The 26,652-nt window shown below is 40.7% G+C and overlaps 1 protein-coding gene across 4 annotated transcripts in view; it reads right to left on the bottom strand.

The window, feature by feature from the left end:
• Positions 1–6,400: 6,400 nt before the first annotated feature.
• Positions 6,401–26,652, bottom strand: part of tax1bp1 (Tax1 binding protein 1) — a 94,216-nt gene continuing 73,964 nt past the window's right edge. For all 4 annotated transcript variants that reach the window (XM_033047501.1, XM_033047509.1, XM_033047494.1 and 1 more), the window contains 2 exons: positions 7,468–7,559; positions 6,401–7,352 (listed from right to left, as the gene is read on the bottom strand). In XM_033047501.1, coding sequence (XP_032903392.1) covers positions 7,151–7,352; positions 7,468–7,559 — 294 coding nt within the window. In that variant the 3' untranslated portion in view covers positions 6,401–7,150. The remainder of the gene's footprint in view (positions 7,353–7,467; positions 7,560–26,652) is intronic.

Raw genomic sequence — 26,652 nt, forward strand, 5'->3', positions numbered from 1 at the left:
AGGGATAACATGCTTTGAGTATTAAAGGTTCACATTTTGCCACATTCAACAGATTTTTAATACAAAGAATCATCTTTGACACAAAGCAGAGTCTAATTGAAGTGTACAATGCAATGGGTAAAATTAAGGCATTAATTGTCTCTTTAAAAAAAAAACAACTTGGGATGAGAGATAAGATTAGAGAGAAAAAAGTAAGTTTTTTAAAATAATTTTATAATTTCAGTGAAGAAGAAAAGTAGAAATCTACACTTGGGCAATGACATTTTCTGTGCCAGAGATGTTTGAGAGTAATTATTGATGACTTAAAAACAGTGAACATAACATTTTATTACCATGCTTGGAGGATAACTAGGAGGTAAGCACTCTACTTTCAATTGCATGGGTACTTTCAACAAAGTAATTTATATCGAATCATGGTTTGCATTTTTCTCTGTGCATTTGTCTTGTGTAAGTTTTGGTTGCACAGAGAATTCCATGTCATTAACAATATGGTGTTTGTAATCTTTCATTTGTTGGATTAGTCTATAAACTGAACAATATAAAATACTGTAAATGAAGTTGTCTACAAAAGTTCACATAGGCAAATTTATTTCCCCAGTCAAACACTTTCACTGCTCTACATAAATGGTAGAAAGCTTTGAGACGCTTCAGTGCAACATATTAACAGAAATATGGCAGCAAAGATTTGTAAAACTTCAGATGTCTTTACTTAAATAGTCTGTTCAATGCAGTATTAACCGCGGGATACCTCACTGTTGCACAACTGGCAATAAAAAGGCTGTATTTTCAAGGTTTCAGTTTGTGGTTACAAATGAAGGAAATAGGCAAGATGGTAGACCAACCCATCCAGCTTTATACCCATGCAGTGCAGGAGAAGTGGTACTATTGATTGATGGGTTTTATCAAGATTGAAAGAAAAACAGAACAATAGCTGAAGGTACATTAGTCAGCAGGTTAGGCAGCACCAGATCGGATTTAACTGTGTTCATTATCCTAAAATGTTCATTTTGTTATTCGATCTTCAGATGAAGTTGACCGGAGTATTTTCCCTTTTGCCCAATCAAAGAGCTGGATCACCCTGGCCTGCAGTTGCCTCTGCATCATCCCAATGGTCGTACCAACATTCTGCATCTCCATGGCTCCCAACCACTTCAAGGCTTTACCGTCATGGCCATCCCATAAATAATGTTTGCCAGAGATTAGATCTCAGGCAAGCTGAGAATCCATCCACAAACCACCTTTAAGACTTCTAACAGCCTGTGGTGTTTCCAAATATCTCTGATCATCAGATTTGGTCCATCACACCAGATTATTAATGGATACTTATGAATTCAATAGTGAACTCTTGACCTGAGGCGAGGCGACAACTCTCAGACACCTCCTCCTACTTATCCTTGGACCATGACCCCACAGACGAGCACCAAGATTTAATCTCAAGTACCATCACTGACTTAATCACTTCCGGCTGAGGGAGTGCAGCGTAGGTTGACAAGGTTAATTCCCAGGATGGCGGGACTGTCATATGCTGAGAGAATGGAGCAGCTGAGCTTGTATACTAATTTAGATGGATGAGAGGGGATCTTATTGAAACTTAAAAGATTATTAAGGGTTTGGACACGCTAGAGGCATGTTCCCGATGTTGGGGGAGACCAGAACCAGGGGCGACAGTTTAAGAATAAGGGGTAAGCCTTTTAGAACGGAGACGATGAAACACTTTTTCACACAGAGTTGTGAGTGTGGATCGTTTCACTGAACACCTCCGCTCAGTCCGCCGCAACCAACCTGATCTCCCGGTTGCTCAGCACTTCAACTCCCCCTCCCATTCCCAATCTGACCTTTCTGTCCTGGGCCTCCTCCATTGGCAGAGTGAGGCCCAGCTCAAATTGGAGGAACAGCACCTCATATTTCGCTTGGGTAGTTTACACCCCAGCGGTATGAACATTGACCTCTAATTTCAGATAGATCTTGCTTTCTCCCTCCTTCCCCTCCCCTTCCCAGTTTGGCTTCAAATCCTACTGTCTCTGCCCACTTTATATCTTTCCCCCCCCCCCCCGACATCAGTCTGAAGATGGGTCTCGACCCGAAACGTCATCCATTCCTTCTCCCCATAGATGCCTCACCCGCTGAGTTACTCCAGCATTTTGTGCCTACCTTCAATTTTATCCAGCTTCTGCAGTTCTTTCTCAAACATGATGCGCTTTGGTTTCTCAAGCAGGGGAAACCTGTTTCTTGATCTCCAGCTTGAAATGTTGCCATGGGATGTTTTATAATCAACTGATCTAATGTTTCATTGCAAAGATGGCAATGGGATGAAGTGGATGGGAAGTGGGATAGTGAGATATCAATTACATAAGGTTGGATTGAATCTAAATGAAGCAGGAGACCTCCTAACTACCTTGTTAGCTAGGAAAGAGAGAAGTATTTTGCAGGCATTGAAGGATGGAAGGTTTGTGATTGAGTAGGTTGTTGCCCCTCTCAGTTTGACCAATTCTTAAGAACAAAATTGTAGATTTACTAAACAGTCACAATAATAACTTGTCTGGTGATCATTATTTTGTCAAATTTAGGTAAGAGTGAGCACCCGATATTCAGTACAGGAATACCTTTTTTGAGAAAACAAAATATTACAAATAAGGCGATCCACTGTTTATTGTATATTTGGATGTTTATATGAATCTTTGGGGTCTCCCACAGTTCCCCCAACATATCACATGGTTGGGGTCACAGCATCCAATGTATGATAAATGTCTATAATTGATGCTCATATGCTGTAATTTTGGAGGGGAAACAAGCAGAGGGGATATGGAGAGATATACTGCCTTAAGGTCAGCCACATAGGATATTATTCGTGTTTTATAGGCTACTCTTTCTCCTCCCCAGCTAGCCTCTGCTGCAGGGTTCCACAAGGTTCCATCCTTGGCCCCATTCTCTTCTCCCTGTATATGCTCCCCTTAGGCCAAGTCATTCAAAGGCACGGCATTTCCTTCCATTGCTATGCAGACGATACACAACTCTATCTCCCCCTGAAGCCCATAAACCGATCAAATCTACTTAACCGTATCCACTGTCTCGAGGATATAAAGTGTTGGATGGCCCAGGACTTCCTCCAACTAAACAAAAGTAAGTCTGAGGTCATCCTTCTCGGCCCCTCGGACTCAATCAAAACGATAGCAGGCAGCCTTGGAAGCCTTAGCCCATTACTCAAACCTCACGTCAAAAACCTTGGCGTGATATTTGACTCAGCATTGAAATTTGACAAACAAATCAATGCCGTGGTAAAAGCTAGCTTCTTCCAGCATTGAACGATAGCTAAAATAAAACAATTCCTCCAGTTTGATGACCTAGAAAAGATCATCCACACATTTATCTCCTCCCGCCTCGATTACTGTAACTCCCTTTACACTGGCATCAGCCAATCTTCCCTGTCCCGCCTGCAACTGGTCCAAAACGTCGCAGCGAGACTCCTGATGGGCATCCGAAAAAGGGACCACATCACCCCGATCCTGGCCTCTCTCCACTGGCTCCCTGTGTGGTTCCGAATAAATTTCAAGATCCTTCTTTATGTCTACAAAGCCCTTAATGGGCTTGCCCCCACCTACATCAAAAGTCTGCTTACCCACCACACCACCTCCAGGTCCCTCAGATCGGCCGACTTGGGGTTACTGAACTGGTAAAGTCTAGGCATAAGCTCAGGGGCGACCGCGCCTTTGCAGTTGCAACTCCTAGACTGTGGAACAGCACCCCTCTTCCCATCAGAAATGCCCCTCCATCGACTAAAAACATCTTTACTTTCAAGCCTTTCTTGACGTCCTCTGAGGGAGGGCTATATGTATGTATTTATGTATGTACTTAATCTATGAACCAATGTTGTATAACGTTAGTACCTCCACCAATGTAAAGCACATTGGACAACGAGAGTTGTTTTTTAAATGTGCTATAGAAATAAAAGTGACTTGACTTGAATGAAAGACTTTTGATATTGAGATGTAATGTAAACTGGAATGGAAGGATTCAAAATTAGTATATAAGATGGGAAGAGAGTTGACATACAATACAAAGGGAATTTGGAGACAGACAGGTAATTTGCAGGGATTGAGGATTTAGTGTTGAGAGGAGTGATGACAGCAGAAATGAAGTAAAAAGGCGCAGCACCCTAGGCAGGGGAACTGGTAAAGTTGATGAGGGCATGACTTACGTAGGCAACTTCTTGGTGAGAATACAGTAGCAGATCAGCAAATGGGTTTCTAAGATAGAAAGTGCCAAGATGCAAATGAAGAAATGGAGGAGAAAGATTATACTACAAAGCAAACTGCTGGAATGAGTAGCATTTAGTTGTGCTTTTTTTGCTCCAGATTCCAGCATCTGCAGTCTTTTGCGAGTCCAAAATTATATTAATACAAGTCATGAGCCTCATATACTTTGTTGACGTGTAGATAGAGAAGACAGGGACTAGACATATATATGGAAAACTATTTGAGATTGCAGCTTAACATGCACCCGTTAGCCACACTCAGCTGTTTTCCCACTGGATTATTGTGAAATGCAGGGCCGGCCCTAGGCCGATTTTTTCAAATTGGGCCCCGCGCCCAATGGGGGCCCCGTGTTAATTTTCCGTATTTCATTTGGAAATACAAATTCGCTATGTAAAATAAAGATTAAAAAAAACATTTGCCATACGGATTTTTTTACAAAACGAACATGGATAACAAACGATGTGTTAACTGCTGCTGTAACACTTGTAAACAGGCAGTAGTTAGCAAGTGGTTAAACAATGCATTCCTCAGTAAATGCGTTATATTGTGTCACTCGCTGCCGCCGGAGCAGACCCGGGTGGGGGGGTGGGAGTCTACAGGGCAGCAAGCCCCAGCACCGCAGCGAACTCAGCTGTGAGTATTCAACGCTAAACACCGGGAGCGGGCAGGCAGGGTGTGTGTGAGGGGGGGGGGGTGTTGTGTTAACTCGTTCGGTGCCGTACAACAGCAGACCTGGTTGGAGGTTTGAGTCTGTGTTAACATTGGTGTCTGTCTGTGTATGTGTGTGACTCTGTGTCTGTGTATGTCTCTGTGTTCCTGTGTGTGTGTGTCTCTGTGGCTGTGTGTTTCTGTGTCTCTGTGGCTGTATGTGTGTGTGTCTCTCTCTATCTGCGTGTGTGTCTGTGTGTGTTTCTCTGTCTGTGTGTGTGGGGGGGGTCAGAATGAGAAACACTGCTCGGCTCTCTCTCTTGGTGGAGTGAACTGTCGATATAAACGTGGCTGGGGGGGAGAGGAGTGGGGGGGGAGAGGGAGAGGAAGAGCATTGGAGAGAGAAGAGAGAGGAAGGGGGGGAGAGAGAGAGAGGGGGGGAGAGAGGGGGATATTGGAGAGAAGAGAGAGAGGAAGGAGGGAGTTGGAGAGAGAGAGGGGGGAGAGAGAGGGGGGAGAGAGAGGGGGTTGCAGAGAAGGGGGCAGAAGAGAGAGAGAGTTCTCCCTTCTGCCTCACTACCACTGTTGGCTGCCCTTTGTGAGGTGATTGGAGACCAGAACCAGTTACCCTTTAGACCTCCCTCTCCCTACCTCCCTCCCCCTCCCCTTGCCTCCTTCTTTAGAGAGGGGGGAGGATAAGGGAAGGAAGGGGGGAGAGGGCGGAGGGGAGAGAGGAGTGTGCCTTGCTTGGTGGAGAAGAGGGATGTGGGAACGCTGTACGCAGGTGGTGACTCACTCTCACACTGGGATCCCCCCTGTCATTGCGCAGTCTATCTGACTCCCTGCATTCCCCCCCCCCCCTCTATGGAGCGAAGGAAATACCCTTCTTTAGACACGGCCCGAAACATTGGCTATTTCCTTCGCTCCATAGATGCTGCCTCACACCCGCTCCCGCTGAGTTTCTCCAGCATTTTTGTCTACCTTCGATTTTCCAGCATCTACAGTTAATTCTTAGACGTTTTGCAGTGATGGCTGCATCTGCGGTTCCTTTCTGTTGGGGGGGGGGGGGGGAGAGAGAGAAGAGTCCTGGCCCGTGGCGGCGCGTGTGTTGCCTTGCGTTGAGATGGCAGTCGGTTCTGCTATCCGGTGATGGAGGCCACTCGTAGCCATGCGAGCTGCTTCTCTCCCCGGCCACAATGCGGTGGCTCCGCGCCCGGAGCGGTGAGTGAGTGTTACTGGCATGAACCCGAACCCCTCCTTCTCATCGCTCCTTCCCTCCTCGCAACTTTACCCCTGGCTAGACTCCCCACACGGTGTGAAAGGAACTCTCCCCGAATTGACATGTTACTCATGACACGTGACTCAATCATAATTATTTATTTATATATTTCTACGCAATTTTTTCCCAATTGGGCCCCGCACCTCCTAAGGCCGGCCCTGGTGAAATGATAATGGGTATTTTGTCTTGAGCAGCTGTGATGTAATCCATGATCACTGGATAGATTAGGCAGACCTGGCTTTATTGCAAAGAGAAATTTCACCGAAACAAAGCTGGATACATCATTACTATTGAGAAATGAAACTTACATTCAGTTATATGCTTAGACTTAACACCATAGCAAAATTATTTGTAAAATATTTATCAGTAGACATTTACAGAAAAGGGCTATTCAATCTCACATTCATGGTACAGGAGGTTGTAATATTTTAGTGGAAATGCAATTGTTTTACAGAATATGTATTCAGTTACAATTGTTCATAGATTCAAACTTCATTTAAACCTTTATAAATTTAGAATAAAGAAAAAATTCAAACTCAAGCATAAACTAATTGGCTACTAAGTATCTGTATACAGAGGTTTTGAAAGCTGAAACACGATATAATTCAGAATCCTTAATAGATTAAATGTTGGAATTGTACTTCTGGTTGCTGACACAAAGATAAACTGCAATCAAATTCAAGATTATCATCTATAGTATTGCAAGAAGAGTTCAAAAAAGTTACTGTTGTTTTCTATGTAACTATGCAAATAGGTAACATTGTAATGATTATTCTCATGCTTCTAATAACATATTTAAATTATATTTATATGATGCAATGTAATCATGAGCTTGAAAATTATTTAAAATAATACAGCAGACTACTTGCTTAAAAGTGGCCTTCAGTGATAAGATATAGTGTATTTGCTAAATTATTAACATTAACCAACTTTAGTTATAGAGCAAAAAATGGTAAATATGCTTTGCAATTTAATCAAAGCTCTGAATGTTTTCAGAAAAATGTGTCAAGACGTGTCTTTCAAAAATACTTTGGTCAAAATCTGGCGCAAATTGCTCACTGCACATGGGACACACCTTCCAGTGACTATCAACATGTTCTTCAAATTTGCTCTGATCATAACTCGGGGGAAACACCACATCACAAAGTGGACACTTCTTGTGAAGATCAATGCTACAAAATAAAAAGCATATCAGATTAATGAAGAATTACTTTGTAATTATTTCTAGTCAAGGGATAAAAAGTTAGATGGCAAATAAATTTCAGTGAATTGTAGAAATAAAATTACCTTGAAGTAAAGCAGAAGTGAGCACCTTGCTCACGTAGAAGGAAACTTGGAGGATCAGAAATGCCTGGCGGTGACATATTATCATCATCCTCCTGTCAAAAGAACAAAAATATCATAGTATAAATAAGAAAATGAACAAATAACGATTGTATAGCTGATATGGAAATGCACGCACAATTCCTATGTAATTTTGTCAGTGGAATACGTAATACCAACATATTTTAAATTGCCAAGCAATATCTATCTATCTATCTATCTATCTATATCTTCTATATATTATATTACAAAACTCTCATCTTGTTTGCTTGTATGCGTGTGTGTATGTGATCCTGAAACTACGCCAAAACAGTACACGATAGAGCTACAATTTTTGGCCCACCTTACTCACCATTGTCCTGTGGTGTGCTGTGGCAGGTTTCATTCAGATTGATGGTATATTTTGCACGTTATTCACATTTTAAACTTTACAAAAAACACTTTGACAAAAACGACTTGACCTGCCCGTTAGCAGCGTATGACAAAAAAATGTCGATTTTCAAAAAAACTCAGTTTTAATCAAATTCTTGGGGGGAGGATTCATTTACAAAAAAATACACGATTTTCATTGTGGAGGGGTGGGATAGGGGGGAGGTGAGAAGTGGGATAGAAGGATAGGAAGGGGGTAGTGCGGAGAGAAGGAGGGGAAAATGGGGGAGATGAGGAGGGAGAGTGGAGGAGGAGGGGGGAGGATAGAGGGAGATGAATGGGGAGGGGAAGATAGAGGGCGAGGAGGGCAGTGGGGGAGGTGAAGGAGAGTGGGGGGTGGGATAGAGGGGAGGTGAGGAGTGGGGAAGCAGGTGGATAGAGGGAGTGACTCGGGATACCCGCGCGTGCAGATTTAAAAATAACTGAAAGTCTCCCCGCGCGTGTGCAGTGGGCCCAGTTTCCGCACGTGCAAAATTTGAAACGACCACGGCGCTGAGGCTGGGGCGAGGTCTGGGGGTGGTGGCGGGAAAGGAGAAGAGCGGGACCCGGGGCAAGGACCAGGCCGCAGCCTCAGACTCTCCCTCCCCCGGCTCCTGGCTACTCAGTCCGTTCCCCCGACAGCCTCTGCCTCAAATACAACTTCATCACCGATGTCGTGGAGAAAATGGGGTCGGCGGTGGTTTACATCGAGATCCTGAGGAGGTGAGGAGAGAGAGTGGGGGAGGAGGGGGGAGGGGAATAGAGGGAGAGGAGGGCAATAGAGGTGAGGAGGGAGCGTGGGATAGGGGGAGGTGATGAGTGGGGGAGGAGGGGGGTAGAGGGAGAGGAGTAGGGCAGGGAGGGGAGAGGGGTTATGGAGGGAGGGAGAGACTGAGGGTAGGTGAAAGGAGAGGGAGGGAGAGGTGAGGGAGGGAGTGGGGGAGGGGATGAGGAGAGGGAGAAGAAGAGAGGGTGACGAGGAGGGGAGGGAGTGCTGGGAGATGAGGGGGAATGGAGGAGGATAGTGGTAGGAAGAGGGATGGCGAGGCGCAGTTGGGGAAGGGTTGCCGTGACTCTCATCACAACGGGGATCTCTGGCGTCACGATGGGAACCCCACAACGGGCCACGCCTGCGCAGTTGGCGGCTATGGGTGAGTGGTGGAATATTGCGTTGGGAGAACGGGGCCCAACGGGTCCCACTTGGTCTTGTCTTACTTAAAAATGTAGGGTAATGGATGTATGTTCTCACAATTAGATTTCATTTTAAAAAATGGAATCATCGGTAGACAATTAAGTCCTTTAAATATATTTTGTCATTTAATAGCATCATGTCTGAACTTCAATGCTAACTCTACTTTCCCATCACCATCAATGTTCTTAATGCCAAGAAGCCTGGTTCATTCAACCTTCAATACTCATCAAATAGAGAACAAATCCTAAGACTCTAGACAAACTTGAAAAGATTACTTCACATCAATTTCCCATTCATGCAGATCCATTCTCCAGATTAAAGAATGCATTACAATATAGGCCCAATTGTATGTAACAATTAACTAATTAATATCATGAAATGGCAACAAATATCACTGCATTTTATGATTTGTTTTGAGAATGATTAAATAATTTGTGAAAAAGAAAAACATAGCAGCATCACAACCATTATGCCTCATTTTGTAGGTGTGGCTTCAGAGAAAAATTAACGATTCCTCAAAATGAAAGATACTCAAAACATTTAACTCATGAGAACGTCTGTACTGCTCCATTCTCTCCAAATTGCTAGAATGCTTTTCTGACATCAATAACATAAATGGAAACCTCTACTAACAAAATAAATTAGGTCATTGTTTTTCCTACCCCACAATCACCATTCCCTAATCACAGACTTCACCCCACTTCCAGTCAGTTGCCCAAGGCTGAACCTGACTGCATCATTGGTGTAATACATTACCCAGTGATAGAAACATTGAAAATAGGTGCAGGAGTAGGCCATTCGGCCCTTTGAGGCAGCACTGCCATTCAATATCATCATGGCTGATCATCCAAAAATCAGTGTCCCGTTCCTGCTTTCCCCCCCCATATCCCTTGATTCCCTTCGCCCTAAGAGCTAAATCTAACTCTCTTGAAAACGTCCAGTGAATTGGCCTCCACTGCCTTCTGTGGCAGCGAATTCCACAGCTCTCTGGGTGAAAAGGTTTTTCCTCATCACAGTCCTAAATGGCCTACCCCATATTCTTAAACTGTGACTCCTGGTTCTGGACTCAGTGCAATGAGTGATGAGCTTCCAAATACACATACTTGACAGAACATAGACCACCTATTTCTCTACATTTGTAACATCTAATATCCCTGCCAACAGCTCATGTGCTGATGAAGCCCTCATGAAAATCCATCATGTCTATCCCATATGCCTGGCATCCTTTTCTATACACCTTGTAACTTGATCAGCCAAAGCACTGCTGCCAAACAAGTTGTGTTTGCTCACTTTACTCAAAGACCTCACTACCAGTTAAGTGATATATTGATTTTAGAATCATAGAAATGTGCAGCAAGGCAAGAGGCCCTTCAGCCCTCCAAGCATTTACACTAAAGCTATGCTACTTCCAGTTTTGTATTATTCTCCTCATTCTTATAAACAACTCCACTGGTTCTACAACTCACTTACACACTCGGGACAATTTGCAGTGAAGACTTAATCAACCAAACCACGACTTTATGATGTGGGAGGAAACTGGAGTGCCTGGAGGAAACTATTTTTAACGTTATATGCTCATGATCTGGATGATGAAATTGATGGCTTTGTGGCCAAGTTTGTCTGATATGAAGATAGGTGGAGGGGCACATAGTGTTGAGGAAGCAGGGAGTCTGCAGAAGGACTTGGACAGGTGGGAGAGTGGGCAAAGTATAGGCAAGTGCAATACAGCACAGCAAAGTGTACAACTATACATTTTAGCAGAAGGAATAAAAACGGACTACTTTCCAAATAGACAATAGGTGCAGGAGTAGGCCATTCGGCCCTTCGAGCCAACACCACCATTCAATGTGATCATGGCCGATCATCCCCAATCAGTTCCTGCCTTCTCCCCATATCCCCTGACTCTGCTATCTTTAAGAGCCCTATCTAGCTCTCTCTTGAAAGTATCCAGAGAACCGGCCTCCACCACCCTCTGAGGCAGAGAATTCCACAGAAGTAGGGAGACAATTCAGAAATCAGAGGTGCAGGACCTGGTTCAGGATTCCCAAAAGGCTAATTTTCAGGTTGAGTCAGTGGTAAATGTAAAGGCAAATGTAAAGCTACCATATAAAAGCATGGATGTAATGCTGAGGTTTTATGAGGTACTGGTGAGGCCACATTTGGAATATTGTGAGCAGTTTTGGGCCCCATAATCGAAGGATGGTTGTGCTGGCGTTGGAGAAGGTCCAAAGGTTTACGAGGATAATTCCTGGGATGAATGGGTTAGTTTAGGAGGAACGTTAGATTGCTCTGGGCCTGTACTCGCTGGAGTTTAGATGGATGATAGGAGATCTCATTGAAATCTATCAGATAATGAAGGACCTAAGAGTGGATGTGGAGAGGATGTTTCCACTGGAGGGAGCGTCTAGAACCAGAGGGCACAGCCTCAAAATGACGAGGAGGAATTTCTTAGCCAGTGGCTGGTCAATCTGTGGAATTCATTGCCATGGGTGGCTGTGGCGGCAAAACCATTTGGTATTTTTAAAGTGGAGATTGATAGGTTCATGATTAGTAAGGGCATCAACGGTTACGGGGAGAAGGCAGGAGAATGGGATTGAAGGGGAAAAATAGATCAGCCACGATCAAATGGCAAAGTAGACTCGATTGGGCGAATGGTCTAATTCTGCTCTTACTCATAGATCACACTCAGGTGATCACAGGGATAATTTGCATATTCCAGTCAGCTTCGAGATCAGACTGAACTGGGGTCACCGGTACTCTAAGTGCAGTGGGTCCATCCATGCTCACTTTCAGACCCATATAATTTCATTCATCTTTATAGGAAAAATGCCTTTGGATGCCAGGACATGAAGTTCTGAAAGTCCCTTACAAAACCTCAAAATCTCTTTTCCATGTAGGATGCTCCATACATTCCATCTCTCTGACCAATTTGTTTGGTCATTTGTTCTATTTCTTGGCTGACTTTGATGTGACATCTGTCAATCACTTTAGGGATTTACTATGTTGTAAATCTATAAAAATACAATCTGAAGATGTACTTAAGTATCTATAATGTATTCAGACGAATAATACATACTGGTGGTCCATTCACAGTATATCTTGGCAGATTTGCAGCCCTGTTTCTTTTCTTATGAAGTATGACTTAATTCTGCTTGATAGAAACCCAGATTGGCAAGATTATTTCTATCATTAATTTGCGATCTGGGGCAATACTCATGACGGCCACATATTCTCTTGGATCCAGAGTATACCTGAATTTATAATGGGTCCAGAGTATACCTGAACAAGGCAGTGTATGCAACAAATGCTATCAAAACCATATGCAAATTGCTAGCAAGAAAACACTAACAGGATTTGTGATACCTCAGATTAACCAGGACTTTGATATTTTAACAGGGATATTAATCAGAAAGTCATCTGGTTAAGACTTACAGGTGTGAATTAGTGTTTCACCACTCCAGGAAACAACAGAACAATATGATTATTACTGAAATCACGCAGCACATAAATTTAAACTGCATATTAAATAGAATTTATGTCACAGAAAGACTATGTTATGGTAGAATTTAGTTCCACAAGAGCCTTCAGCTTGCATACACTTTCTCGCTTGTGCATTTATTTTGTTTCCTCTTAAATGCATTTATAATATGTTTCAACCACTCCCTTTATTTGCAAGTTCTACATTCTGACACAAAAAAAAATCCTACTGAATGTCATACTGGATTTATTGGCGAGTTATCATTCTTATGGACCTTAATTTTTTTTTAATGGCAGCAGTGCAACTTGAAATGTGAGATAGAGGATGATTGTTTAGAATCTATGACATGAAGGGCAGGGATTCAGTGCATTTAACTGAACTGATAAGTTGCTCCAACACTTTAAAAATTGCATAACCTATATTTTTTTTTAAGTACAGGTTTGAAAGAATCATACATCGATGATGGCTCTTTAAAATTTGCTGCTTCACAAAGATGAAGTTACTGTAATTATTGAAGTTCATTGTGCACACATTTTATTTACAACACTTTTTCATAATTGAACTTAGAGCTAAACTATCTCCCCAATTTCTCTCAGCAGAACATAAGAGCATGGCTGACTGAAAGTCACTGAGAGTGGGAAACATGTGTGTTGGTATTTAGATGGGGATACCCCATCAGTAGTTGACGACTGGTGTACATTAATAGGATTTGCCCACTTTTCTTTTGCCACATCTTCAGTGTCTTCTCAGCTAGATTTCCCATGTTTTCCTTCTGCCCTTATATTTTAGCGATACCACTTTCACCACCCCTACCCCTTGCCTGGATCTTCCTGTCCCATTGAAACATTTGCAACTTGAAATATTAGTCCACTATGTCTCTTTACAAAAGTTGTCTGACTTGCTGCATGCTACCAAAATATTTTTTTATATTTCAGTTTACAGCACAATTATACCAGAATATATTAAAAACATTAACATTCTCTAATCATTTTTTGGCTTTCAAAGACGATTCTTGTTAAATAATTAATTCCCAAGAATGCTTTCTTTTGTGCCATATTGCCCCACAATGTATTCAGTTTATATGTTGTGAAGACATGTTGCCTGTGAATGGAAGCTCAACAAACCAGTAATCGTTAATACTATTAGTTACATTCTTGATTTCAACAGTTGTAGTTTTTACTTTATATTTTAGTTTTGCAAAGAATATTCAGGAGACTGTTTGATTGGAAGGCTTGAGTTATAAGAAGAAATTGGATAGACTGGGAGCGTAGAATGCTCATGAGTAACCTTTCAGAGATATAATGAGGGGTATAGATAAGGTGAATGATCACAACATGTTCCCCCCCAGGATAGAGAGGTCTAAAAATAGAAGGCATAGATTTAAGGCGAGGGGGAAAAAAGAGGACTGAAGGGACAACTTTTTCCCACATGGTGGGGATGTGAAACTGCCATTGGAAATGGTAGAGGGGGTGCAAACACTGGGATAGATTGAGGGGGAAATGAGCAAAATGGGCAAATGGACCAGCTCAGGTCAGCAACTTTTTTGGCATGGACAAGCTGAGCCAGAGGGCCCGTCTCTGTGCCGTGTAGCTCAATGACTAAATCATGTCATATGTTATCTTTATAGAGACCAAGCTCCACTTCCTGAAAGCGTTCACTTGCAAAGTTTACACAGTGCATTCAGAAAGTATTCAGACCCCTTCACTTTTTCCACATTTTGTTATGTTACAGCCTTATTCCAAAATGAATTAAATTATTTTTATCATCAATCTACACACAATACCCCATAACAAAAAAGCGAAAACAGGTTTAGAAATTTTGGCAAAGTAATTAAAAAGAAATAACCGAAATATCACATTTACATAAGTATTCAGACCCTTTACCCAGTACTTTGTTGAGGCACGTTTGGCAGCTATTACAGCCTCAAGTCTTCTTGGGTATGACGCTACAAGCTTGGCACACCTGCATTTGGGTAATTTCTCCCATTCTTCTCTGCAGATCCTCTCAACCTCTGTCAGGTTGGATGGGGAGTGTCAATGCATAGCTATTTTCAGGTCCCTCCAGAAATGTTCGATCAATTTTAAGTCCGGGCTTTGGCTTGCCACTCAAGGACATTCACAGACTTGTCACGGAGCCACTCTTGCGTTGTCTTGGCTGAGTGCTTAGGGTCGTAGTCCTGTTGGAAGGTGAACCTCCGCCCCAGTCTAAGGTCCAGAATGCTCTGGAGCAGGTTTTCATCAAGGATCTCTCTGTACTTTGCTCTGTTCATCTTTCCCTCGAGCCTGACTAGTCTCCCTGCCGCTGAAAAACATCCCCTCAGCATGATGCTGCCACCACCATGCTTCATCGTAGGTATGATATTGGCCAGGTGATGAGCGATGCCTGGTTTCCTCCAGACGTGACGCTTGGCATTCAGGCCAAAGAGTTCAATCTTGGTTTCATCAGACCAGAGAATCTTGTTTCTCATGCCTTTAGGCAAACTCCAAGTGGGCTGTCGTGTGCCTTTTACTGAAAAGTGGCTTCCGTCTGGCCACTCTACCATAAAGTCCTGATTGGTGAAGTGCTGCAGATATAGTTGTCCTTCTTGAAGGTTCTCCCATCGCCACAGAGGAACTCTGTCAGCGTGACCATCGGGTTCTTGGTCACCTTCGTGACCAAGGCCCTTCTCCCCCTGATTGCTCAGTTTGGCCTGGCGGCCAACTCTATGAAGAGTCCTGGTGGTTCCAAAGTTCTTCCATTTAAGAATGACGGAGGCCACTGTGCTCCTCGGGACCTGTTGTTTTATACCCTTCCCCAGATATACGTCTCGACACAATCCTGTCTTGGAGGTCTACGGACAATTCTTTCATCGTCATGGCTTGGGTTTTGCTCTGACATGCACTGTCAACTGTGGGACCTTATATAGACAGGTGTGTGCCTTTCCAAATCATGTCCAATCAATTTAATTTACCACTGGTGGACTCCAATCAAGTTGTAGAAACATCTCAAGGTTAATCAATGGAAACAGGATGAACCCAAGCTCGATTTTGAGTGTCATAGCAAAGGCTCTGAATACTTATGTAAATGTGATATTTCTGTTATTTATTTTTAATTACTTTGCAAAAATTTCTAAACACCTGTTTCGCTCTTCATTCTGGGGTATTGTGTATGGATTGATGATAAAAAATAATAATTTAATCCATTTTAAAATAAGGCTGCAACGTAACAAAATGTGGAAAACGTGAAGGGGTCTGAATACTTTCTGAATGCACTGTATAGAATTTAATAAACTCTTGAACATGGAGGTTAATTTAATCCTGTCTGCATGTCTCTGTCAGTGACTGCTGTGTGGGAGATTGCAACCTTCACGTTGTCCGCCCTATTTCAACTAATGCAATCAACCTGGCATGCACAATCAAATAAAACAAGTTGTCCTACAACTTTAAGCTGTGCATGCCATACGCAAAAAGAAGTGACTGCCAATTGAAGAAGTGAAAACACATTTGTTTAAACCTGCCTAAATTAAACTGGATTCTAGATTTGCAGACCCTGTGCTTATCACAACCATTGAAATATTAATTAATAAGACACTAATCCCCAATTCACAACATAAGGAATTAAGAAAACAGAAGGTTTATAAAATATCCATTAACATTCTAACAATCTATTTTTTAAATGTATGTGACTTCAAAAATCTCAACCTCAGTGTTGTGGTAACAATCATGGTGGAGGGCAAAAGTTGCAGATTTAAATCCTTTTCCAGGAATGTATACACCTAGTTTAAATTGAAGAGGTTATTGCACAAGGAACAATTACCTTTAGGGTGAGGCATTAAATTGAAACCATGTCTTTGCAATAGATGAATAAAATCCTATGTGAATATCTCCTGCCATCTTTTCACTCCTCAATAAATATTAAGATCACAGTCGTTACATAAATGCAGATGGTAGGGCACTGTATGCAAAATTGGCTGTCATGTTTCATAAATCATAATAGTCTGTGATAGTTTAAACCACAAAAGTGTGTAGTGAATATGAAGTGGCATATAATGTCCAGAGGTTGTGAAAGGCATTATATAAATGAAATTTATTTTGCTCTATGAAAGATAGCTTACCCTTAAGGTTATATTTGGGAGATTGTTACACCCCATTATACTCAACCGTGTAATCAGCCACTTAACTCCTGATTTAACATATCCAATAGAAGGGCAATATCCTCCCAGTTAAAACAAAAACTTAAGCAACTATTTTTGTGCAGTAGACAAACAAGCTGCAGTGATACCTTACATAAATTATACATTAGAATTTAGCTGGTTTTATGAAGAATTAAGGATTGAATTAATAAATAGATATGATAAATAAGCTTTAATTCATGACTTTTCTTCTCCTGCCTCCAAATATGAGAGAAAAATAATATTTTTTTAAACTTCCTCTGCCAATTCAACACAAGATGGAGTGTTGTCCCAGAGGGAATTTGAAGAGAATACCTGCATTCTCTCTCGCACGGTGGTGGGCAGCAGATTAACGTACTGACCAATAATTGACAATACATTTTCAATATCAGCAGCATGCAAATAGATATTTAACCAAATGAAATCCATCCTCCAGTGCCATACCAAGGGCATGCTGCCAGAGGTGACATGCTGTGGATGATACGCCAAACCTTTTCAGACAATGAGAAATATGCCATGTCATCATCTGAGACATAACTGGGGAGAATTCCAGAGACTTTGTCAATATTTATTTCCTGACCAGCATCATCAAAACTTTAACGTAATAAAAAGGAACTGCTGCTGCTGGTTAATACCAAAGATAGCCACAAAATGCTGGAGTAACTCTGTGGGTCGAGCAGCATCTCTGGGGAAAATGAATAGGTAACATTTTGGGTTGGGACCATTCTACAGACTGAGTAAGGGTCCTGACCCAAAATGTCACCTATCCATTTACTGAGTTACTCCAGTATTTTGTGTCTGTCACCAAAACCTTGTTTTTTGCAGGAGATTGCTGTGCACAAATTGCCTGCCATGTTTCATACATTAAGACAATGACTAGCAATCACAGTGAAGCGATTTGAAATGCCTTGATATTGTAAGTGAAGTGATATAAATGCACATTTTCATTGTTTACTCATTTTTACAACTTGAGAAATTAAAGAATAATGTTTTTCTTGAAAAAAGGACTATTCAATAAGGTGACAAGGATAAAACCAAGCAATTATATAATCTGGCACAATAGAAGCAACAATGATCCCCACAAAAAGAATGATGCAGCCAAAACACCATATTACCGAAAAGGGAAAAAAAAGCATTCCACATGGAAAAGAAGCCTTTAAAAACAGAAGAGCTGTCAATTCTAATTCTGCAAAATCTGTCAATAATGATCTCCACAAGAAAAAACATTGGTCAGCCCTGCACTACGCTTGCCAGCGGTCAGTTCTGAGTGATTTGTATATCCAAGTAAAGCTAGCCAAGCGTGACACACATGTCACGGTGCAGTCAGATGTATCAGCTAAATTGCCCAGTTGGGCTGTTCCTCTCATCAGTTCTGTCAGTAGTGCTCTCATTTCATATGCACTAACAGTGCATAAATAGCTGCAGCAGGCACTGATGAGGATCACAATTCTGATGGACAGCAAGGTTGGCCTCAAAGCACCCATCAACAGTCAATGAGATGCTGCATCACTGGAGGACGTGGCCAAATCTGCTTGCAATTTGAGAAAACATCTGCCGACAAAGTTATGTAGGGATCACGTGCACCAATGAGCAGAGATGCACTGAACAAATAAAAATTACCAGCAATTACCGGTAGATAATAACTATTTAAACATTATTGCTGAACTAACACTACTGCTTTAGGATTACAGTAAAATTATTTTGAATTGCAATATGTAAAATATTTTAATGTGGATATTTTAAATTTAAATACTTATGTAGATCATTGATGCCGTCTTCATATTTACATTTCAGCATCTGGAAGTGGATTACTGTATGTGTGCAACTGTGCATGTAGAGATCTCCCTCCTGACCAGGGGAATCCATATTTCAGCATCAGTGCAATTAAGAGTACTAGCTGAGCGTAGAGCACACCAAGATTTACAGGTGCAAGCTTGTCTACTGAAATCCTTAAAAAAACATACATTTTATTGGATCAGGACAGTTGAAGCAACATTTCTTATAATCCTATCCTTAAAGAAGTTCTCTTGCCATTTTCCCATGCGATAATACAGATCATATTCCAGCAATACAAATTAATTTGCCATGTAATAGCAGTTCTTATTCACCTTCCTTTTCGCACGAGACAAAATTATTAATTAACTGGTCACTACAAAATTACAAAAGCAAAGGTTAAATGGTGAAAGGCAAATTCCAGAGATTCGAGGAGACTTCAAAATAAATTCTAGAACTAAAATTACAATGTAAAATAAACAAAACCAAATTGCAGCAGTGAACATTTTAAATCTTTCATAGTTCCTCAGTGACAATGTAAAAAATGAGCATTTTGCCACAAAGCAGCATGACAGCCCTAAGATAGCTTGTAAATGTGTGTTGTAGAGAGCTAATTCTATTAAAAAAATAATTCATCTGTTCATTAAATGGGTCCAGTATGGAATATATTTTCAGACATACTTACATTTATATTGTGATAAAGAAATGGTAACTAGCCCTTGAACTGTGGCCAATGTATTGCTATTTTCAGGTCCATTGACCGTTCAATCCTGACCTTGAATATTGTCCGAGTGAGGTTTGCACATTCTTCATAACTAGGTTTATTTCGTCCAGGTTCCCTGGTTTCCACCCACATCCAACACACAAATACCCTGGTAGGCTGATTATAGCTGAGTGGTATAATCTAGGGCATGTTTTTCACAAATGTGTGAAAGAATAAAATTGGTTTAGTGCCGAATTAGTGTAAATGGGGATGTGAGATGGCTGGCACAGACTCTGGGCTTTAAGGCACGCTGCATGGCTCTCTGTAACTCTAAAATCAAGGTCAATGTAACCATCTAAGCACCTACAGTCCATGGACATGAGTTCCCTTCTACATACAAGGAGTAATTTGAATTCACTCCGTGCATTTATTGTAAAATATTCCAAGGTACTTTACACAGACTAAAGAGAGGGGAAAATAATCTGGAGGGTGACAATGTTTGATGAAATTAGTACGGTCCAAGCAGTAAAGTGCCTGTCCCACCAGCATGCGATTGCATGCGTCTAGCGCGACCAAACGTGGTCGCTTGAGGCGTACGGCCTCGCGGGGCCGGTCCTAATTCAAACCGCGGAGGCGTATGGAGTTGTGCAGGGCTGGTCTCGACATCATACTCACCACTCAGCTGGGCAGGAGGCAGGCCGACTGTATTTGGACGTCGCACGGCGTTGGGCGGTGACGTCATCACGCAACGGCACGCCGGGCTGTGACGTCATCGCGCAACGCCACGCACTAGGCGTTAGCCGTCAAGACACTGCGTACGCCGTCAAGACGCTGCATACACCCGTCGAGGCGCTGCGTACAGCCTCAATGCGGCTGCGGGCCGACAGGCCGTTGTCGCACGGGATTTTCGACGGTGCAAGATTTTGGGAGCCCCGCACGATGTCGGGACCAGCCTCGCACATCTTCGTACGCCTCCGCCGATCGAAGTGGGACCGGCCCCGCGAGGCCGTATGACTCAAGCGACCACGTTTGGTCGCGCTAGACGCATGCTATCGCATGTTGGTGGGACAGGCCCTTGAGTTCCAGAGTTAAATGCACATGTGCCAGATTTGCCAAGCAGGGAGTACTGATAAGTTAGAAGTCAGAGTTTGAGCAACAAAGATTTCTTAAGTGAAAGGAGGTTACAGAAATGCTGCAAATCAAGGGATTGTTGGGATTGAATGAGGTGGTGATGAACTAAGAATCAATTTGATTTGTGAGCAAAGAGCAAAGTTGGAAACATCAGGCAATTAAATCATCATGTTTGAGGTACAATTAATAGAGATTGGAAATTATCCAGATTACAGTACAATCCAAGCATCATAAATGGTGGGATGGGAGAGGCAAGTGGCAGAACTGTTGAACTGGTTCTTGGCTGCGTACACATGGGGTCTAATATCATACCTTTAACAAACATTGCTGAGTGATAGCAATTGGATGAGACGCGGACTAGAATGGAGGCAGGTTTAAGAGTAAAATGGAAGTCATTCTGGGAATTTTTTGGATGAATTGTAATCTTAATAAACAATTGTCAATTAACATGCAAGGACAATCTTACTCAGCTTGGGCAAGGACTGGATTTAGAGCTAGGTGGCATGGGCAACCATGTCAAGAAAGTTTAATACACCGTGTGCATAGTCTCAGCTGGTGCCATTTGATTAGGCTAAATATTCCAGAGACACTAGTAAAAAATGTTTTAGGAAGATATAAACATGGTGTCATGGGAAATACAAGCACTGATTTATTACTTCAAATTTGTAAATTATGGATACAGAATTTTCAACAATAAATTTTCACTCATTTTTAAACTGAAATTTTTACTCAATTACGATGAAGCTTGCCGATTAAGTTTTTTGCGAGTTTTGCTGCTGCATCAATTGATCATCCACTAAATACTTGCAGTTGTATAGCATATTTTACAAAGGCTGTAGGTTTCATATAATGTCTGCCAATTAAATGCTTTTTTTGAAATGCAGTTACCATTAATTGTGATGTAGCTACTAAGAGCTCACATACAGCAATATGGTTCAGACCATACTGTTTTTCAAAAATGATTCTGGGTGAAGAATAAATATCATCTACCATATTGGTGAAGAACTGACCACTTCTTTAAAACAGGGGTATGGAATTTTCATTTCCCAAAATGCTTTTTGTCCAATTGTTGAACACCTCATACAATACAAATTATCTACTCTAGTACAACATTAATGTGCCAGCCACACACATTGTTCTTCAATCTCTTGTACAGATGTTTAAACAGCAAACTTTGACAGCGCAAGAGTGCCACTATAACAGCTGGCTTCAGAAAATAAACGCGGAGGAACAGCCTGAATGGTCTGCAACATCAAAAGTGATTTCTACTCTAGCCTGTTCTGCCTCATTTATCAGGAGTAACAATAGATGCTGTCTGTTCAATCGCATTCAAAATAAGTAGCTGGTTGTTCCCTCCATCAAGCAGTTAGCACTTTTGTTAAGCAACAAAATATGCTGCTATTTCAGATGACAAAAGTAGAAATCAGCTCAAAACACATCATCATTTAACAATTCAATTTAACAACAATGCACACACCTTCATGTTTTTATTCATAGTATGTAGAAGACTAAGGAATAATTTTGAGATAGTGATTTAAGGAAATTATGAAAAGTATTGATAAAGGGGGCAAGGCATACTTTACTCATTTCCGTAGTTAGGAAATGTGGAAAAACAAGCACAACTATAATTCAGGGCAGATCTTTCAGGATAGTAGCCAGAGAAACACATATCTGAGTGCACTTCTCTCCCATAGGGATATTGGGGGGGTAAAAAAAATTGTTTCATGAATACATGAAGATAGGGCATGGTATGAATTACCTGAAAGATCAGTGGAACTGAGAACAAACTCAAGGGGCTGGCCGAATCACCTATTGACGTTTTTCTATCATGTGTCTGTGGTTTAATTTCAAGCAAATTATAACACATACATGGCGTTGCACCTTAATTTTATTGATACTGTCTCAATTAAAGATCACGACAAGTGTGAGGTATTGGTATATCAAACCAGTGCAGGAATTACAAAGAGATTTAGAAGTTGGGGCACATAGCTCTTTGAAAATGGCATTCAGATAGACATGATGATGCAGGAGATGTTGGCTCGTTGGCTTCATTGGGAAGGAAACACGAAGCGCTGGAGTAACTCAGCGGGTCAGGCAGCATCTCTGGAGAAAAAGGAAGGGCATTTGGTACAAAGGTTGGGACACGATACAGCTGTACAAGTCGTTGGTGAGATCACACTTCGATTACTGTAAGCAGTTTCGATTGCCCAGTTATAGGGAGAGTGTCATTAAGTTGGAAAGAGTGCAGATGTTATTGGGCATGAGTTATAGGGTAAGGATGGATAGAGTCAGAGTTATACAGCACAGAACTAACTTGGCATTGTGGGCGAGTCCCATATGCCACATTTGGCCCATTGCCCTCCAAACCCTTCAACAACTTTCCCACCACTGATGTCTGCCACACCCTGGCCAATAGTTATCTGGCTTGTCCTTGCTGCCCCTTTTAAATAAATAATGGTATAACATTAGTCACCCGCTAGTTTTGGAACTTTACCAATGGTTAAATGTGATACTCGTATCTCGGCAAGGACCTTGCAATTACTTTAGTTTTCCTACAAGTTTCAAGGATGTACAGTCAAGCACTGGGGATTTTCTACTCAATGTGCTTTAAAACTGTCAATACCTCCACTTTTGTAAAATGCCAAAACCATTTTCGTTGGTGTGTGGGAAGTTGAAGGGTAACTTTTTTCCCCCAAGGTAGAAGATTCTAAACCTCAAGAGCATAGGCTTACGGCTCTATGACTATGAATTGCAGTGGTTGTGTGTTTGTTATGATCCTTCCTATTTCAACAGTTTAATCAATTAAAGGTTAGCGATTCTAACTTGCCAATAGTGGAATTGGTAAAATAACACAAACGCCTTTATTTGTTTTACCATTAGCATAAAGTCTTGGTTATACCACAAAGAACTGCCATTATTTATTTATTATTATTTATTTTATATTTATTATTATATACTATTAGTATAAGAATACTCTTATTTATATCCGTGGGTTCATGTGACTTCCAGAATGTAGAAGTAAATTAGATGGACCTTGGCCAATTTCCTCTAGTATTGCCTACGTTTCAATAAATTTAGCAGTTTAATATAGTTTGTCCAGATACAGGACTATCATTGATGTAATCAATTAAGATAAGATTATAAGCAAGATCACAGGTGCAGCAATAACATTGCAAGTGATGGATCAAAATAGATATTCATAAAACACAATAACAAAAAAAATAAAACGATGAATGTGAAATTTATCGATTTGAACATAATAAATGTAAGTCTTAATATTTTTATTTTTATCTATTTAGTTTATTAATTTATTCATCTACTTTGGATATTCTAAACAAAAAGATCCTGTAATTTAATCAATGCTGTTAAAGAGCCTGGATACAGGATGAACTCATTGAGCATCACTTGTCATGAATGAAAAACAGAAAAACCATGCCATCTGTTGAACCGTTTTAAGAAATCAGACGTTTTGTTGTTTTTCCTCAGCAAGACTGGGTAAGAACACACCAATGTACTTCAGACTAGTCATTGACTTAGTTTGCAATATTTTTCTTGATAATGGAGACTTATTCCCTGGCCTATCTAAAGAGGCAAATATGTAATCACAGCTGATTTGTATAAACTTAGCCACCAATAATGAACATGTTTCAATAAGCAAAAATGACCTTTCTTCAAAAAGGAATGCATTAAACATGAACAATGCAGATTTAGAAGAAAACAATAAGTAACTGCAGATGCTGTATATCTGAAATAAAAACAGCTAATCTTTAAATAGCTGAGTTAACATTGCAGGTAAATTAAATTTCAGCAAAACCTTTCAGATCAATATAGCTTCGCTATAAATTGGCCATATAAAAATATGATTTCACATCGTAATCTATCAAATTATGCCAGTCACCAACTTCAGAGTCTGATGTCCTCTATGCAAAATTATGTTTAAAGTTTGATTGGCATGGTTGGTGTTAGGAGCTTAATTCATTTGTGGTGTATTCAAAATAAGATGCATTATTTACTCAAAAATGCATCTTATTTTGAACAACCCGAGACCACCATTTAGGCCACTATAATCTTTCCAAATTCTGTAATGTTAAAATAGCTTTGCAGATATGGGGACTGCCAATGCAAATGGGTCACAAAGCTACATTTTGAGCTCAACAGCACTGGAAACAGCACGTTACTGCATGGTACTGTTTCGCAAGCATCCAACGTTTTAGCTTTAACAATGTAAATATAAAATAAACTGGATGGAATATAAAATAAACTGCATGTGAAGAAGGAGAATAGAAACATAATAGTCAAAGACTATGAAACTGTAGTGTTTTGAATACTTAAAATTGCATTGATAAAGTCACTTCTACATTAGTAAGTTCATACAAGTGATATAGAATTTTAAATAAGTATCTATGAAAAATTTGTAAATTTACAATCGTGACAATTTAGTTACAATAAACTAACATTTGCGCATACAAAAGGTTTGTTTGGAATATTAATCTTAAATATTTAAAGCAAATGTAAACGTTGTAGCTGCAGCAAAATGACATTTTGGCTGAAATTAAGCTCCAAGATTCAATCTAAATGATTTTCAAATAAATGCACATTTGATTAATTGAAGAATCAATTGAATTGTACATAATTAGTCTTTTGCATCAGAACAAAATAGTCTGGTAGAGGTATATTGAATTGAAAGTACCCTCAAAAACAAAGAAAACAAAATAATCTATAATTTCTGAAACATTTAAATAGTTTCATGTTCTTTAAGGAATTGCAATTCTGTAAAACCTATGACCCACAGACAATGTGCTCATTGGTACACATTAGAATCCCTCTGTCTCATTACAAAAGCTGAGCTATGTCAGCAAATGAGCACAAGACACAAGCGTTCTTCCTCGTGGGTTTGCAGAAGGGCAAAGAGGATCAAAGGCACTCAGATCAGAGTGAATACAGTGCTAATTAAACAGCAGCAGATGACGAAAAGAACTTGTCACATGTAACACTTGCACTGGGGATGGTCATATTAGCAATGCAGAATGAGACCATGGTAGGTAACATCGCAAGTGCGCATTTCTATTCTTTCAATGTACTCGTGACAGTTTCTCTAATTATATGCAATAACAGGCAGAAAAGGATAAAAGTCAGGAAGGTGAAAATCATTCTCCTTTTCTCAAATGCTCAGCCATAGATTTGAAATCATTTCTGTCTGTACACTGTTCAGCTTCCACAAAGGTTAATAGCAATTAAATGCAGCAAACTAGATCAAATGAGAAACAGGTCATGATACTGCTGTACTCATTGTGAACAAAATTCCAAACAATGGAACACTGCAATTTGAAATTAGCCAAGAGCATAAAAGAATTACCACTGAAAAATAAATTCTCATTCATCTTTTCTTCGAACCCTTCCAATCAATAATTAGAAATGATTATACAACAATTACATGAAAATAAAAAACAATTAAAAGAACAGACACCAAATACTTGATTAGATATATAAATGGAGATATTAATTTTCATTAATCTACAATAACATTGTGCCCAGTTCATCTACAACTTAAATCCTTGCCAATACAAATATAACCCTTAGATTTGACTTTCTCAACTTCACAATTTCACAAACAGCCAACACAAAATTCTACTGAAGATTCCCATGAATCTTTTCTTCTCGGGCAATTACGGGATCAAGAGCGATTTACTTCCACTTTTGTGGGTTCTGAGGTGACTAATGAAGCCAATGTAGAAAGCACACATTTTTCTTACTGATGAGCAGATGGTGCTTAACAGGTTAGGTGGATGAGTAGCTTTTGAGGTGGTGCAATTTTTCTTCCATTTATTCAAGGCCACTGAGAGCTACTACATTCTTAACATTTTACAACATTCTTAATACCCAGCCCTAATGTTCCTTCAACCTCTGCAGTCATGGGTCATGGAATACAAAAGAGGCTTTGTGTACATTCTTGAATAATTCCTTCTGTCTGCCTGGGGTGTAATCTATGCATATGAAAGAGCTCGGAATAATATCCACCAGGTAGGGCAGAACAGCAGTGTAGCAGTTAAGCAGTAGAGTAGCAGTAGACACGGTGGCGCAGCAGTAAAGTTGCTGCCTTACAACACCAAAGACACAGGTTCGATCTTGACTACGGGTGCTGTCTCTATGGAACGTGTGGGTTTCCCCTCTACACTCCAAAGACATACAGGTTTGTAGGTTAATTGGCTTGATATAAATGTAAATTGTCCTTGGTGTGTGTAGGGTAGTTAATGTGCAGAGATCATTGGGCGGTACGGACTCGGTGGGCCAAAGGGCACGTTTCCACGCTAAAC

This window comes from Amblyraja radiata, chromosome 2, assembly GCF_010909765.2.
Source record: "Amblyraja radiata isolate CabotCenter1 chromosome 2, sAmbRad1.1.pri, whole genome shotgun sequence".
In the NCBI taxonomy this organism is placed as follows: Eukaryota; Metazoa; Chordata; class Chondrichthyes; order Rajiformes; family Rajidae; genus Amblyraja; species Amblyraja radiata.